Raw genomic sequence first — 14,552 nt, 5'->3', positions numbered from 1 at the left:
AAGCAACCAATAAGCCTGATTAAAATCTTCATTATCTTGGCTGTAAGCATTGTATTCTCCTGTTATTTCCCAGGACAACCTGTTGATGTAAGTAACCTGCAACGCTGAATGGGAACAGTTATTTGTTAGGAAACGGTTATTTGAAATAAGCCCTGCACCAAAATCAGAACACTGCACGATTGCCAACCAAACAGGTCACAGGGGGCAATCCGTTGACACAAAATCTACAGCAGCATTTCCCTGTCCCCTCATTGATGAAGCAGTCAAAAGTCACTGCAGAAATTGCTAAACCTGAAGTAAGCCAGGAAGAGAGGGGCAGAGAAAGGTGAAAATGTCGGCCATACACATTTAATAAGAACGAGTAATTCTTGCTCACTTTGAGTGTATTGTCCCTCAACACCAATATACCAACCAAGAGGTAGACACATTGCACTTTTACTGCACATGAAGTGTGGAAATTACACACAGTACAGATTGCACTTTGTATATAGTACAAAATAGAGGGTTGGTGGGGGGGGGAGGGAAATACAATGGATCAATTATACGTCTCTAAATTTAATTTATAATATAAAGCATTACAAATTCATGTAAGTAATTCTAACAAATCTTATACAGATTGTACATTATACAAAATAGAGTTAAGTTGTTCAGTCAGTCTTCAAATTAGTTTTGCTAGAAAGATACCTTCCAGCCTCATACTGGGCCGTTTAAAGCTTGTCTCGCTCTGTGGAATTCACCACCTCTACATTTCGGCCATATATGGCTTCAGTGGTACTAAGTGTCCCTCAGACTCCTTTCCAAGTCTTTTTTTTCCTCTCAAACGGTTGTTTATCCTTGTGTTTGTCATCTTTAATCTACGGTTTGTCTAAACGACTTATTCTGACCACAGGATCCTGTTACTTGTTTTTTTCTGAGGGGATTAATCTTATTTGCCATTGTCCAGAGTTACTCATTGGTTACTGCAGATACTTATCTACATCCTTTTAAAACTTACCCTTGGTCCTTGTATTTTTGCAGCTGTACAACTTATCTCCACTATTCGGAAATCCTAGAATTTTTTTTAAACCAATACCAGAGAAATTGTTTTCATTCACCAAAATGTATTTAGAGAACAGACAGAAATGATCTATAGATATAGTTGGCTAGTTTTTGCCCATTGCCACACGTCGTAAAACTAAATAAGAGGGGCATCAAGCAGGAGACTTCTTCAGATGTAGCTGAGAAACATGGAGAGGGGTCAGTGGAGGGGAACCATCTGGAGATGGTTAAAATCTGGTTGGTAAGAGTCAGCTCTAAGTGATGAGGAAAGAACCTCTATCAGTAGCATCACACCCGGTGTCCACACACCCCAGAGGCTCTCAAGTCCAACATGAAAAATCAGACAAACTCCCCTGCTGTGTTCACTAGAGGCGCACTTTTTACATTTACCAATATTTTTCACATAAGTGTGGTCATTTCATTTGCTCAATAACAATTGCTTAAGTTGGTTAAAAACAGAAAATGCTGGAAAACACTCAGCCGGTCAAAATGAAGCAGTTTAACAAAGTTATCACCAACAGGTGCCTTAAAGATGGTAAAAGTATGTTACTTCAAATCATTTACTTTCAGTGCGATGCCATGTGTGTGTGGTACCACAGCCTGGTGTGACCAATGACTGTATCAGTGCAAACAATGCCCATGCTCTTGTCCCCCAGTGCTCAAAGGCTATTTTTCCACCTTAGTGATTGGAAAAGCAAGAAATATATTGTGCCAGAAGACAGAACATTTGTAAATAACATGGCTTTATTATTGATGTTACAATAAAAGTGATTTCTACATAATATACATTATATACAATGGCTTAGATAACATCAATAGGCCACACATGCAAAATATATGGCGCAAATTATATACAGACATCGGAAGATCTTTTGGCCATACAAGTGGAACTGGGTGCTCCAGAATTCAATGACTCGATAGAAACTGCAATTTTACAAAATATTAAAAGATAGAACAATACTCTTTTTTTCTTTATATAATACATGCTGAAAGCCAGCTGTGAACAATGAAAACCTGATCGATTACACAATACGTCATTCCAACAGCAAATACTCAAAATCTGTAAATAAAAAAGCACTGTGGTAATCTATATACATTTAAATACATCACTTTCTGTAAATTGCATTTCCACAGCACTCGCCACCTCTTGGATGGTCTTAGTCCACCTCTTAGTCAGGATTTCTCCTCATCTACCAATTGTGCTTCCATTAGGCTTTGTATTTCTGTGGTATAAAGCAGCCTTACATTTTAGACAAGGTTCTCTTTCCATCCTCCATTTTATCAGACAATAAATATCCAATTAAGTGCATAGTCCCATTGCAGTGCTCTGCTTTCTAGTTTTATTTAAACACTCCAAAATCAATAGTAAACAATTCTTGCTCATGGCTGGGCCTGGAATCGGGAATTTTATTTCATGAATACAAAAATCGTATAATTAGGGTGTAAGTGAAACAAATACTGGAACGCCACTCCCATTGTGGTTTGTGCATAGGAACGTAGGAACAGGAGGAGGCCATTCAGCCCCTTGAGCCTGTTCCAGATCATGGCTGATCTGTAGCTTAAATCCATTTACCCGTCTTGGTTCCTTTACCCTTACCTAACAAAAATCTGTCAATCTCAGTTTTTAATTTTCAATTGACCCCCAGCTTTTTGGGGGAGAAATTTCCACTATCTTTTATGTTCTTTTGATAAATACATCACTTTCTGCATATTGTAAAATGCCCATTGTCGTAATGGTAATACAACTAACTCATAAATCTTTACACTTGATTAAATCTTTTCCCCAGATTTCAAAGATGCCACTGCTTCACATACACGAAACTTAAGCGCTCGCTGTTACACTATTTTTAGAGTTTGTACTTTCTTTGCATCTTGCTCTATCTGGGATCATAGGCTGTTTTCTGATTTCATGCTTTAAGATAATTTGTAGTATCCTGCTGGATATCCTTGTGTTTGCATCATACCTGTTCTCATTTACCTCCAGTTAACCAAATCCTTCGACATCCCATTACAATACGTAGCCAAGTTACTGTCACATAACCCGCAATCCAAGTGAGCTCATGGGCATCAAAAGTAAAAGTTTAGTTACTGTTTCAATGCTACACAGACAAGTGGCACAGTAAGTGACTCATGGGTGAGTTTACTGAAAAATAACTCCGCCATCACGGTGTGCAACTCCCATGTGAGTTACATGGTCATAATGTTACTCTATGATTTATTTTTTTAACTCCATTGATCCTACACATTCATCGCAGTTTTGGTCCTCTTTGCTAGTTATTTCATTCAGTAATAGAAGTGATTTCAAGAAAAATAAATTTTAAAAATTACTAAAACAGCATCTCCAAGAAGAATGAATATAATCCAGAGTGACTACTTTTTTTTCAGGTTGGCAGACACAAATGGAATTAAACAAGTTTGCATTGCTAGACTCATATCACTATAAAGCACCATCACCCTGCTCCCTATGGCCCCGTCCTGCTCCCCATAGCTCCGCTTTCTACATCAAATCACTCCACTACACCCCTCCCCCAAAAATTGAACCTGTCACAAACCATCGCTACTATCCAAAATCAATCTTTAAGACATAAGAAATAACTATGATGAAACCACATCTGTCATTCTTTCTTTCAAGTTATCATCTTACATTAAACCTGTTGTCAGAAAAGTAATGGATCACAAAATTGAATTTCATTAATTTTCCTTGTCTAACTAGACATGATGATTGAAAAAGTATCAATCTTTTAATCAATGAAAGGTTTCCTTATTAATGTTCCTCCTTTGTAATGGTGCTCAGTGCCCGCCGCCCCCACCCTGTGATGCATTGCTCTGGCATGTCTCAGAAGGTGCTGTTGTAAAAACTATAAAAGGATACTTACAGAAATAGATCTAGAGTAATAACAAAAACTGACAGTCATTCACTTACATTAGCTACAGGTATCTGACAAAAATGTAATTTATCTCCCAAAATTTTATATATAAAGAGAAATGTCCTGAAATATTTCAAGTAAAAACACAATTGTCTGACTGTATTTGTGTTTCTCTTGTGAATCACTATTGGAACAAAAGTGTTATATTTTTATCCTTTTCTAAATATTTTTCAGAAATATCCAGAAAGAAAAAAACAATGCAAGAGTGTTTCAGAAGACATGCTGTTGGGCAGTTTTGTTTCTGACATCATGCATTCACTCTCCATTCGTGCTTAGATGGAGAATTTGCGACGGACTGCTCCCTGCTCCTGTAGGTCAACAGATACCTGAACTGCTCTCTAATCCCCACTGTTCCTTCCCATTTACTTAACAACGCAAATTGGTCATTGTTTCTGGCAGCCAATGCCTTGAAGAGAAAAAAGTTTCTCTGTTAAAAATGGCTTAATTTTGAAATAGTGCGTAGTGAGTTTTTTTTTAATCATGAGCTCCAACCTTTCCCTCTTGTGTTCAAATTAGATCTGCTTCTGGTTAGTAAACCAAATGGACTTGGCAGCCATGGACATATAGCTTCATTCACGTTCCCTCTTAGCATTGTGTGAGTTCGACAAAGGTCATGTTATTTGTAGCGTATTCTCTTTCACTGCTCTCTGCAGTGTATAGTACAATGTGCAATCACTTTCAAAATGCTGGCACTGGTCCACCAATTGCTTGCGACTCAACATCTTTTGGTGGCAATATGGCTTGGCATTACTCCCTGGGCACTATTACAGTTTAAAGCGGTCCCCGTTATAGACGACAGGATGTCAATGTGGTTTGGCTTTTAGTATTTAGTTTTGGCTAATAAATCCTTAAGTCAGCACAAATTGAAATCCATGCAGCCTGTTGTGCAGTTACATACTTCACCGATCAGCAAGTACACTGGGAAGACGAGATTGGTCAGTTTGAATAAATTACATTAAATTGTGCATTGTAGCACAATGTGAAGAACTAAACGTAGTAAAGTGTAGAGACTCAGCTCACACAACCACAGGCTTTTTGACAGTATTTCTAGTTTGGATTGAGTTTTTGGTATTGTCGCAATATTTAAGTACGCTAATATTACATCTTACAATGGTGTAAAATGGATTTTTCGTGTAAACTTTTTGAGTGTGAGAATTATTAAATCAAGCCTGGTCAATTACAAATATCGGAGCAACAAGGCACTTTGGACTATAAAATTCTCCATTCATTCCCTGCACAATGAAACCCTGTCATTGTTCCAACTTCTGCTGTTTGAAGAACAGCTCGTGTTTAACCAAAACCACTCATCTGAGCCATGTGTCGTGAAGATTCCTTTCTTCATTTTCCATATCCCTTTGGAGAATCAAAATCAAACTGGTTCCGTCTCAAAACTTAAATCAACTAACTTGTCTAATTAAACATCGGATACGTAATCTGGAATGTACTAATAGAATGAAGCACATGGAAGATGCCAATCATATTTTTAGAGAGACTTTTTGTCAGTTTTAAAAAAAACTGTACTGAATATTCACTGGTAATTTTACTGTGTAGCAGTGACACCACCCTGAGACACAATCCAGAGAAGCTGCTTTTCATATACTGATTCAGATTAGTGACTGCTCATTGCTGTCTAAATCATTTCACATAAATAAAGATCACCAGCACATTCTCAGGAAGCCTTAGGATCACTCAACAGGTGAAACTAAGCATCAACTAAAATGCACGAATCGTCGCAGTACAATAAAATTGTTCCTATCATCTTTAAAAAGCAGTTTTTGCTGTAAGTCTTTCAAATTTACAACCTTCATCCGAATGGATGGGTAAAACATCTCCTGAATAAATAATATAAATAACTTATGAAAATGTTCTAAACTTTCTCACAACGATTCTTAAAAGCCATTGAAATATCATAGCAACTAAACAAATCAGCACAACAAAATGGAGTTTTTTTTAATATATTAAAACATACTTAGGACCTTGGATTTGCCTCAATGCCACAAAGCTGTAAATATTTGTAGTTGCAAAGTTAACATACTGATTAAATACTGTAACATATGTAGCTTTTAGTTATATTTTCAAAACAAATGATGCTAGTGTCTTAATAGACAAGTCGTTCCACCTGTCAGCTGATGAAGAGTGTCTAGACCTTCAGGCTGTGCCGCTCTCTGAGTTCTGGAAGCCGGCAGCAATGCAACTCCGGATTCACTAAAATAACGGGGATTTGGTTGAGGCCCAGTCTAGCAGTGCTTGAACGGTCATACTTACTTTCATCAACCCTTTTCCTTCTAGTATGTGATGGGGCAGACATAACTTTTCCTAAGGAAAGGTAGCATAAAAAGATACAAAAGGTTACTAAGGATTCCTACAGAAATGGTATAAGCCACAAATGTCTCTGTGTATGAGAGTTTGGAATACACAGTCTGCTGTTGCACCCTCAGACACCAGACCTGTGGTGAGTTGGAAAGGAGGGGTTGGAGGAAAGAGAAAGCTGGGCTTTGGGTTCTTCGCTGTGGCTCAGTGATTATCAAGAGGAGCAGCTGTGAGTGAAAAGCTCAGCTGGTCATTCACCCCCACTCCACAAACACCTTGAGGTGGAACACACCACTCCTACAAGGCAGGTCACTTGGGAACCCGCTCGGAAATTAATAAAATCGCACCAACAGTGACAGGTAGATTGAAGTGAGAGGCAGCCTGGATCTTAAACCTAGCAGAATCCAGTCAAGAACAGTGACTGACTGCTCCGTACCCAGTTCACGAATGGCCTCATAGATCAAACACAAATCAATGAATATCCCCCTTCACAAACTCATGTGTCGTTGAGAAGCACCACAATGATCCTGAGCTATATTTGCACAAGATCAGATTCATTTTGTATCAAGGTGATCCAAATGGAATGTGTCTTCACAGTGTATACACTTATCTATAGCCAGATTCAGTTCATGTGCTGGGTGGTCTTTACCAGCTCAAAGCAAATTTTCAGCTATTTTCTGCAAGAAAAATAGATGGCAGAGAATCTACAGCAAATGTTCTGACCAGCAGTTTGTAGTCACACTGTGGATTTTATTAGGAATAACCTGTACTTCACATCACTTGCACACTTTGAGCTTGAGTTTGCTTGTGGCAAATAGGTCAGATTTTCACTTATTCTTTTACAGGACAAATCTCCTCACTGTATTTTAACGAGAGCATTTTCCTCCTTGTGTAAGATCCTCTTTGCATTAAGTCCACTGCCAACCAGAATGTAGGCACAGACCTGCCAGCCAGTAGGGACCATATATGAGCAGTATCACCGAACCTGCCCATCCAAGATTTAACCCCTTGGAGTGGCTTTGGCGGACTCGAGAACACACCGGTTCAGACTGGTGTCTCACCACTGGAAGGTGCTGCAAGTCAACAATTCAACTTCATCAAGTAGCTCAAAGGAAGATTGTTCCCTTTTGAAGAGCAATTGAGAAAATAAAGCAGAACTGGTACATTCTTGCATAAATGCCATTTCCAATGTAGACTTATCCAAATGGAGTGGATATTGTCAGCACTGTTGGGGTGTAACTGCCCATTTAGCTTTTAAGCTGCCATAATGTGAAGAGTAATTCATAGCAAGAAGGGTCGTAGGACATATATATCTCTCTTAAATATATTAAAGGCGTTGCACAATATGTTTCCTCAGATTTACTCAAACTGCATTATTCACAATCACAGCAGTCCTCAGTTTTGAAGTAGGTGTTAGTAACAGGCCACATGAGCGAACTAGATTTGTAAATCCTGACACCAGTTTACTGATTTTAGGAGAACACAGCAGCAAATTGGATTTATCTGCCAGAAAGGTACAGGAAACTGCAAGTGCAAAGGTAGCTAATCAGAGGCTTTGTGTGCGTACTCCTTGGGAAAAGAGTTAGTGTAACAGTAGCAAACAGAAGAGCGGGTATTAATAAGAATACAAATACCTGTAATCGGATTATACACACAGTGCAAGGATATATGCACATGCAATGTTCTATATCAGTGCACTCCAGTTGTAAGTGATATATAGCAACACTAAAAAGAAAGCGTGGAAAAGGCAAAAGCCAAATAGATCCCAAGTGAGAAAGGCTGATGTTGGCTGTTGGACTTTCTCCCTGTGTGCCAGCAGTGCGCCAACAGTCTTTTGAATGCTGCGGACGTCCGACTGCAGGATGTCGTACGGAGAGCAGAGGTCAGCCTATCCAAAGGGCAGCGGCCAGGACAGAAGAACAGTGCATGAAATTACAAATACAAAACTTAGCAAGAGTCTGTATAAATAAGAACTAAACAGGCTGTATCAGTAGCATGCATGGGAAAACCGTGCTGTCTTGCATTGCCTTCTATCTACGAAAGCAGCCAGAGGAAATAGAAGTCTTCAGTGCTATGGGAAAATGGATGCAGTTGCTAAGCAGGTTTATGGGGACAAAACAGTAAGATAGATGCTTTTCTTAACGTGTTAATGTGTGCTGGGGATAGGAGCGGACTGGGAGAAATTCAAAAGCTGCTGTGCTATGTTAAAGCCAGTTTATGGCAGCTGAGAGCAGGGAAGAAGCGATCATCTATAAGCTCATCTATCTACCACTGCAGGACTGCAGAAGCTCAAAGAACTGAAACTGCAGAATTATGCCAGTCTTGGTGCTGATCAATCAAACCTCTTGATTCTCACAGAAGGAAAGTATTTACCCCCCGAGATGAGATTTAGTTTAACATCCTAAGCTAGAAAGCATCAAGCAGAATTATGTTCAAAAGTAAATGAAAAACATGGTTTAGATTTAATTTTGTGATCAAAACATCTACATTCTCTCACTCCATTGGAGAGGTGTATTGTTTAAACGTCAAACATGTAGGACATGCTCTGCTAAGGACAGTGTACCCCCAAAATGGTCAGTTCCAGTGATGTTTACAGCTTATCCTGGGCCATGGACAGTGTTCAGATGTGTTAGTCAGTCAATTACCATTGGACAATCCATGAAATAGAACCATGCCACAGCAGGTCCAGATGGCACAGCAGCTGTATCCCTGAAACTGTCAATGTACTGGGCAGTGCGTTGCTGTGCCTGGCCACAGTCCCATGGAGCCGTAGACAGTGGGTTCAGGCCTGCGACTCCCCAGGCTCCCAGTTCCCAATGGCTGCTGTGTCCATGAGCGAGGTGGCAGGGATGAGACGAGTGGACGTCAGGCACCGTCCCACAGAGACATGCCAAGCAGCTCTTGGTCACCAAGTAGTGGACAGCTCAAGAATGGCACTGGCTGAGGCCTGGAATAATGGCATCCAGTGCAATGAAAAAAAAGGCAAAACAAATGTCAATGAAAAAAAATCTATTATTCAGGGAATATTCAATGTCTGCTGAGACTGACAGTACAATATGTAATACAGTGGAAACCATGATGTATTACTAGTTAAGAGTGCACAGTGAGTCAGGGTTGATTGGTTCCCAATTACTCACTAGCAGCAAGTGGTAATGAGTGCTACATATTGCATTCAAAAAATAGCTATTGAGTTAAAAACCATCACATTTTGCAGCAGTAAGGCCCAATATTTTGAGATTCTGTATGATCAATGTGTCCCATTCTGCAGACTATATAGAGCACAGATATTGAAACTACAGAATCCTGGTTTACTTTCTTGATCAGTGGTGTTTTACACTCAAATCCAAATATAACCATTCTGCACAGCAAGAGTTTTAATTGAAAATTGGACATTGTTTTGAACATGACACATAGAAGGAAAACCAAGAGGTCTGCAGAAAAAAAAAGCTTTTGTTCCAACCAGACATGAAGCTGCTGTATAGTTCTTAGAAAGATGTGAAGCCAGAGATATTGAGTTATTTATTGTACGTCTGGCTGCCAACATCTTAAATCATCTGCTAGTTCAGCCTTATGATCCTAAATGGCAAGATCCAAGCTATGCTGATGTCGGTGCCCCAATATAAGCAACTATGGATGAAAGAGGCTAATGTAGAAAACTACTCAACTAATGGAGTCTCGGCCAAACAATATTCTGAGACACTCCTTATTTCATGCATATTAAGTTTCATTCAACTAGTTGGCTGTGCAAACATGGACCCAAACTGAAACTTTCTGTTTTGAACATCGACATTCATAAAATTATGGATGATTTTGTAGACTACAAGAGTAAAGACTGACTGATTTGTGGACACAGTCTGAAGCAGGGATTAAATTCCAGCCGTACACCTATTTTCTGTTGTGTATAATTTCTACAAACACTGTGAGCTCAAGAACAAGGAAACAGTGTCAACAGCTGCATTTCTGTTGAAGACTGAGAAACTATTGGGATATTAATAATGAATAATACAGTAAAAAGAGACTATTTATAAATTGGAAAACAGAGTGACAACAGAATTAAGAGCCAGGTATACAATGACAAGGGGAATTCAAAAATAATCCAAGAAAATAATTTCAGAGTTTGTTTTCAGATCCCAATGCCATCCCAAAAAGATACTTTAGTTAGTGAACATATTTAGGGACATAAAGCTTACACTGATTTAACTTTCCCTGTGATGCCCACAGTGGTGTTGTGGATGGGATCACTTGTCCAGCGATAATGTGCTCCCATTCAATAATGAAAAATTGCTTTACGGGTTGAGCCAGTCATGTCTGAGATTCAACTGGAACAGTTTGGACTCTATCGGTCTTTGGAACCTGTTTTCATCCAATCAGAAGCCAGCTTCTTCAATGCCATTTCCCTCTCCAGATTGGGCTTCAAGGAGGAAGTGGAAGTAGTTAAAACAATATTTTTTTTAAAAAGAAAATTAATCTAAACTAGTTTAAATAAAATAGAAATGCTGTGCATTTCTGCCAGGTTTGGGGTGGCTCCAGGCGCTTAATAATGACATTCAAATAATATAGAAATATAGGAAATGGAGTAGGCCATTCAGCCCCTTGAGCTTGTGTCCACCATTCAATTAGATCATGGCTGATCTGTACCTCGATTCCATTTATCCGCCATAGTGCCATATCCTTGATACCCCTTACCTAACAAAAATCTGTCGATCTCGGTCTTGAAAATTTCAAATGACCCCCAGCACCCACAGTTCCAAATTTCTACTACCCTTTATGTGGAAAAAGTGCTTCCTGATTTCACTCCTAAATGGCCCAGCTCTAATTTTAAGGTTATGCTCCCTTGTGCTGGAATCCCCCACCAGAGGAAATAGTTTCTCTATATCTACCCTACTGAACTGTGGGGAGCTGCCTTGGTAGGATCTGGGTCATCAGAGAGCCAGATGCAGAGCTGTGCCATCTGTTGTAAAGATACCTGCTGCTAACAGGCACCATACAACTGGCACATCCAGTGACAGAACCATAAAGCTGCCTCTACCTCCTTCCAGACTTGCTCATGGGGACAGCCCATGGAGTGGTAAACCAGGCCACGCTCCTCACAACTATTCAGTATCAGCTCCACTTCAGCAGCCATCAATCAGGGGGCCGGGTCTGGGGCTGCTCTGTCCTTCGCCTGCAATCTGGGTTTCCTTTCCCTTCATATTTACCCGTCACTTCTTAATCCTCTCAACCTTCAGCCTAAGCAATGGCTGACTCTGGATTGAGATGCCCGTTGGGCTTTTCCAAAGACTATAAAATTCTATGTGGAGAAACATACATCCATTTATACATTTATGATGGAAACTGCCTGTGTAAATGTCACTACATTTTGCCTCACTGACTCAGAGTCAGGGAGAAGAAAGTCAGCCAGCATTCCCACTTTAGCTCTGATTCTCTTTGCTCACTGCTTAGGCTCACAGATGAAGAGTGACCATGTGAATGAGGTACAGTGGACCCTGTTTACATCAGACACACTTGAACAATCAGTTAAATCGGACAGACTACTCCCACCTGAATCAAACATATGGAGGGTTAGTTGGTTTGTCAGGATAGAATTATTAATTTGTTGGGATAAACTGCGCCTGGCCTCTGGCCCCATTTTGAAGTCATACTTTCAATCAGCCAGACCCAAGTTGTCTGGTTAAAATAACCATAGGAAACATTGGATCTATGTGGATAAGTCTGCTATAAGGGCCTTACACTGTCCCAGATCTGTACCTTCCAAAGTTGAAAGGGCTGCTAGATTTAGAAACAATTTGATTTCTTGCTGTTTCACTTTATTATAGGATATAATGAAATATACAGAAGGAAATTGAATAAATCCCTTGTTGCCATTACTTCAATTTTTGTTTTGGAAGAGGAAATAAAAAGACTTAAAAAAACCTAGCTTTGCTTGATGTTCTATTTGAGAAACCATATACACATCAAAATATGCCCTGTGATTATGATCAATTTACTTCATGTCTTAAAATACAATAACACATGGTTTTAGGGGGAGTTACAGGGCAACTATGCAATCTAAGACATTATAAATTGTAACACTTAATTAGCTCATCAAAACAAATGGAAGATGTAGGAGATGTTAACTCATTGGCATTTTGTTCCTGTAATATACAAGACCACAAAGACTTGAATCAGTAACTGTCCCACTAGATGAAAGCAGCTTTCTTCAAAACAGTTCCTTCAACAAATATATGGAGATCAAAAGCTTCATAAACTGAGCCAAGGATGTTATGGGGGCCAGAACCAGCTTTGGTCTGAATCTTCAAAAAATAAACCCCACAAATTTAAATGTATATTCTCGTGTGCAGCAGATTATTTATACAAGTTGGGATTTGATGCACACTGACAGAGAGCTGACACACTGTTCAATGGACGAGTACCTGGCGATACCATGATACATTATAGGGTCACTGGACTCCATTCGTTTGAAACTTGTGCTTGATTCTTTTGAGAAAAAAAGGATCCCACAATAGACTGGGATCCATCTGCGCAAAAAAAGGAAGTCCGAGCTACCTTCAACGTATTAAATTTGGTGAACTGAAACTTGTGTTAAAGCCATTAAATATATTAGTCTATCTCCCATGGTGTTGCACACAAGGAGTTACGATCAAATGTAGTCTTCAGGTGAAGCAGGGTTAGGCGGGGGATAGTTGGACCAGGACGTGCAGCTGGAATTCAGTCCCCATTTTAATGTCATATATTTTGTCTTTATTTTTATATTTCCATTATAAATTTCTACCTCCACATTTATAATGGAAGCTGCCAATGTAAACATGTCATGCTGTGTTGCTGCATTGCCTCCAATGGTAGGAAGATGTAATTACGGCGTGACAGTTTACACAGGCAGTTTCCACTATAAATGTAGACACAGAAACCTGTAAATGGAAAAAGTTGACAGGAAGTGCTTGCAGGTGACAAGACTTTTTAAATATATTATGGATTGACGAATTAAAACTATTTTTACATTGACCAAAAACATTGATCTTCAACACGTTAAACTGCAAACAGTGCCAGAGGAACATAGAAACAGGAGTAGGTCATTCAGCCTCTCGAGCCTGCACCACCATTCAATTAGATCACAGCTGATCTGTACCTCTTCTCCATTCATCCGCCTTTGCTCCATTTTCCTTAATACCAAACAAAAATCTATCAATCTCAGTCTTGAAAGCTCTAATTAAACCAACATCCACAGCCATTTGGGGCAGAGAATACAAGATTTCTATTACCCTTTGTGTGGAAAAAATTCTTTGATTTCCGTCCTAAATGGCCTAGCTCTAATCTTATCATGTTCCTTGTTCTTGATTCTCCCATCAGAGGAAATAGTTTCTCATTTACCCTATCTATTCCTTTACACATTTTAAGCTCCTCGATCAGATCACCCCTTCAGAGCAAAGTGAAAATACTCGACTTTCCTCAGGATAGGTTTAGGATGAGGTGGGGGGTGTTACAATTCAGGCCCTCTTGCCATGTGCTTCACTTGTGCTCGCTGCAAAATCCACCTTCTGTAAGCATGCCCACCCCTCCTATGAATCAAATCTGAACCATACACATGTAGCAAAAGTCATAGTGAGCCTCGGGACTTACAATATAGCCTTTTATCAATTAATTATAAGCAATCAGTAGGGGATGCCTACTGTATACTTTTGACACCTCTAGTAGGCAGAAATACGTTATGCTGACAGACCAAGTATTTCAGGCTAAACTATAAATCTGTCTCATTGTAAGACATAAAATTATACAAAAAGCAAAATAAATCAGCAATGCAATAGCAATACGGTATTTAACTTTCTCTGATACTTCAAACTGTTTTCTAAGATCAAAATAGCAAAGCTTTTCAAAATTCTTTGTGCCTCACAACTGTGTCTTAGAAATCCATAAGATAGGTGCTTCTAGCTCCAATCAATTACCTCCCATTGCTGTGATGTTTAACTAAACGGTTGGGAAACATGAACTAAAGAAACCACGTTGAGACAGTTTCTCGTATCTCAGATCAAAAGTGCCTTTTCTTCACTAAGCAAGCTTCTTTGAAGAAATGCCAAGCTCTTTCTCAAAATGCAGGCATCCAATATTAAGCATTTCTATCATCCAAGTGAATAAGAAATGGAAAACAACTTCCCTGACTGTCCGATGACTTGTTGATAACATCAAGCTCGAGGGAAAGCCCACTGGAATTTTGCACTTGGGTATCCCAGCCCCGTGAAATAATATTCATCAACAAGCTATCGCATGCCATCAAACATCCCA

At 39.4% G+C, this 14,552-nt stretch overlaps 1 protein-coding gene across 3 annotated transcripts in view; it reads right to left on the bottom strand.

Moving 5' to 3' along the window:
- Positions 1-1,764: 1,764 nt before the first annotated feature.
- The window catches only part of lrch1 (leucine-rich repeats and calponin homology (CH) domain containing 1), a 177,521-nt gene continuing 164,733 nt past the window's right edge, over positions 1,765-14,552 (bottom strand). For all 3 annotated transcript variants that reach the window (XM_067992562.1, XM_067992564.1, XM_067992563.1), the window contains one exon: positions 1,765-6,281. In XM_067992562.1, the coding sequence (XP_067848663.1) occupies positions 6,171-6,281 (111 nt within the window). In that variant the 3' untranslated portion in view covers positions 1,765-6,170. The remainder of the gene's footprint in view (positions 6,282-14,552) is intronic.

Source organism: Heptranchias perlo, chromosome 11 (assembly GCF_035084215.1).
Source record: "Heptranchias perlo isolate sHepPer1 chromosome 11, sHepPer1.hap1, whole genome shotgun sequence".
Taxonomy (NCBI): domain Eukaryota; kingdom Metazoa; phylum Chordata; class Chondrichthyes; order Hexanchiformes; family Hexanchidae; genus Heptranchias; species Heptranchias perlo.
This window is presented reverse-complemented; position numbering and strand designations above follow the sequence as displayed.